A 1,539-nucleotide genomic window follows, 5' to 3' on the forward strand; every position below is an offset into this window, starting at 1 on the left:
TACATCCGTCAGAGAAAGACAGGTGCCATATGTTTTCACTTATATGTGTATCTTGAGAAACTTAACAGAAAACCATGGAGGAGGAAAAGGGGGAAAAGAAGTAACAGAGAGGGAGGGAGGCAAACCATAAGAGACTCTCAAATAATGAAAACTGAGGATGGATGGAGTGTGGACGGTGGAGGGGTAAGTTGGTGATGGGAATTGACAAGGGCACTTGTTCGGATGAGCACTGGGTGTTGTATGGAAACCAATATGACAATAAATTATATTTTTTTAAAGAGCATGCAGCGTCTCAATCAGCCTGACACAGGAGCCAAAGAACAAGTCTCTCTCCATTAAATAATAAAGGAAGAATATTTCATTTAGTATCTACATCCACCATTGGACCATAGGTCCGTGATGCTGTTGACTTTGTGTCGTATCTACCATTATATCTCCAATACCTAGAACATGTTAGATGTATAACAGGACATGAAAACATATCTTCAAGATGAATGAATAATTGGATCTGATAAAAAGAAAGCCATATCATTACAACAGAGACTCAGAATGAAGTAGAAACAAACTATTCCTGTAACTGGGATCTGGCATCTCAGGGCTCAATCCCAGAACCTGGACCCAGCGAGCAGTGAGCGTGGACTTCTTGGCCAACACTTTGCACTGGGCAGTTTTGGGCACACGACACATCATCAGGGGACATGCTGAGTTGATGAGGCAACAGTGACTCAGAACCAAGACCCACCTTTTCGAATGTGAGAACATGAAAGTTTCTTAAACTTTTCTGCCTCAAAATTTTAGGGCCCTTGCTGGACTGCACATTTGGATGAAAGTTCTAGTGGAGCTTGGAGGACAATAGAATAAAGATAAAGAAAGAAATGGCAAGGCACAAAATACATTCTTGGTCTTTTATTTTGCAAGCTTCTTTCTTTTGCTCCCCCAATTCAATTGTATTAAGCATTCTTTAAGACAGTGATTATTAAATCCACTCATTTCCATACCATTCTGTGCCTCAGTCACCACCCTGCAGAAAGTAAGGGCCTCATTGGCCATTGATGACTACACCTGAAGTCTCAGCTTGAACAAAATGCAGCTATTTTCCCACTATTTTTGGGTGAGAAGGTAAATCTTCAGCTTTTGCAATGAGGTTATTCTCTCTTCTCAGGTACAGCAAGAGACCAGCATATGCCAACTGCTTTAGTTATTGTGGGAATCCCAAGTCCTCCTCGCTAGTCTTAGTAGTGCTCCCTTGATCTCCCTGTTCCTTAGAGTGTAGATGAGGGGATTAAGTGCTGGGGTTGCAATGGTGTAGAAAAGGGTGAGAAACTTGCCCTGTTCCTGAGCATAGCTGTTCTTGGGTTGGAGATAGACAGCTATGACTGTGCCATAGAAGAGGAACACCACAAGAAGGTGAGAAGTGCAGGTACTGAATGCCTTCCTCTGCCCTGCAGCTGACTTTATTCTCAGCACAGCCTTAGCAACAGCCCCATATGAGGAAAGGATGATGACCAGGGGCAGCACCAGGAAAATGATACTGGATAT

General features: G+C 42.8%; 1 protein-coding gene across 1 annotated transcript in view; it reads right to left on the reverse strand.

The window, feature by feature from the left end:
• Positions 1 to 1,194: 1,194 nt before the first annotated feature.
• Positions 1,195 to 1,539, reverse strand: part of LOC115296425 (olfactory receptor 2H2-like) — a 1,244-nt gene continuing 899 nt past the window's right edge. Inside the window, exon 2 of the mRNA XM_029944889.1 lies at positions 1,195 to 1,470. Coding sequence (XP_029800749.1) covers positions 1,195 to 1,470 — 276 coding nt within the window. The remainder of the gene's footprint in view (positions 1,471 to 1,539) is intronic.

The sequence above is a fragment of the Suricata suricatta genome, chromosome 7 (assembly GCF_006229205.1).
Source record: "Suricata suricatta isolate VVHF042 chromosome 7, meerkat_22Aug2017_6uvM2_HiC, whole genome shotgun sequence".
NCBI lineage: Eukaryota > Metazoa > Chordata > Mammalia > Carnivora > Herpestidae > Suricata > Suricata suricatta.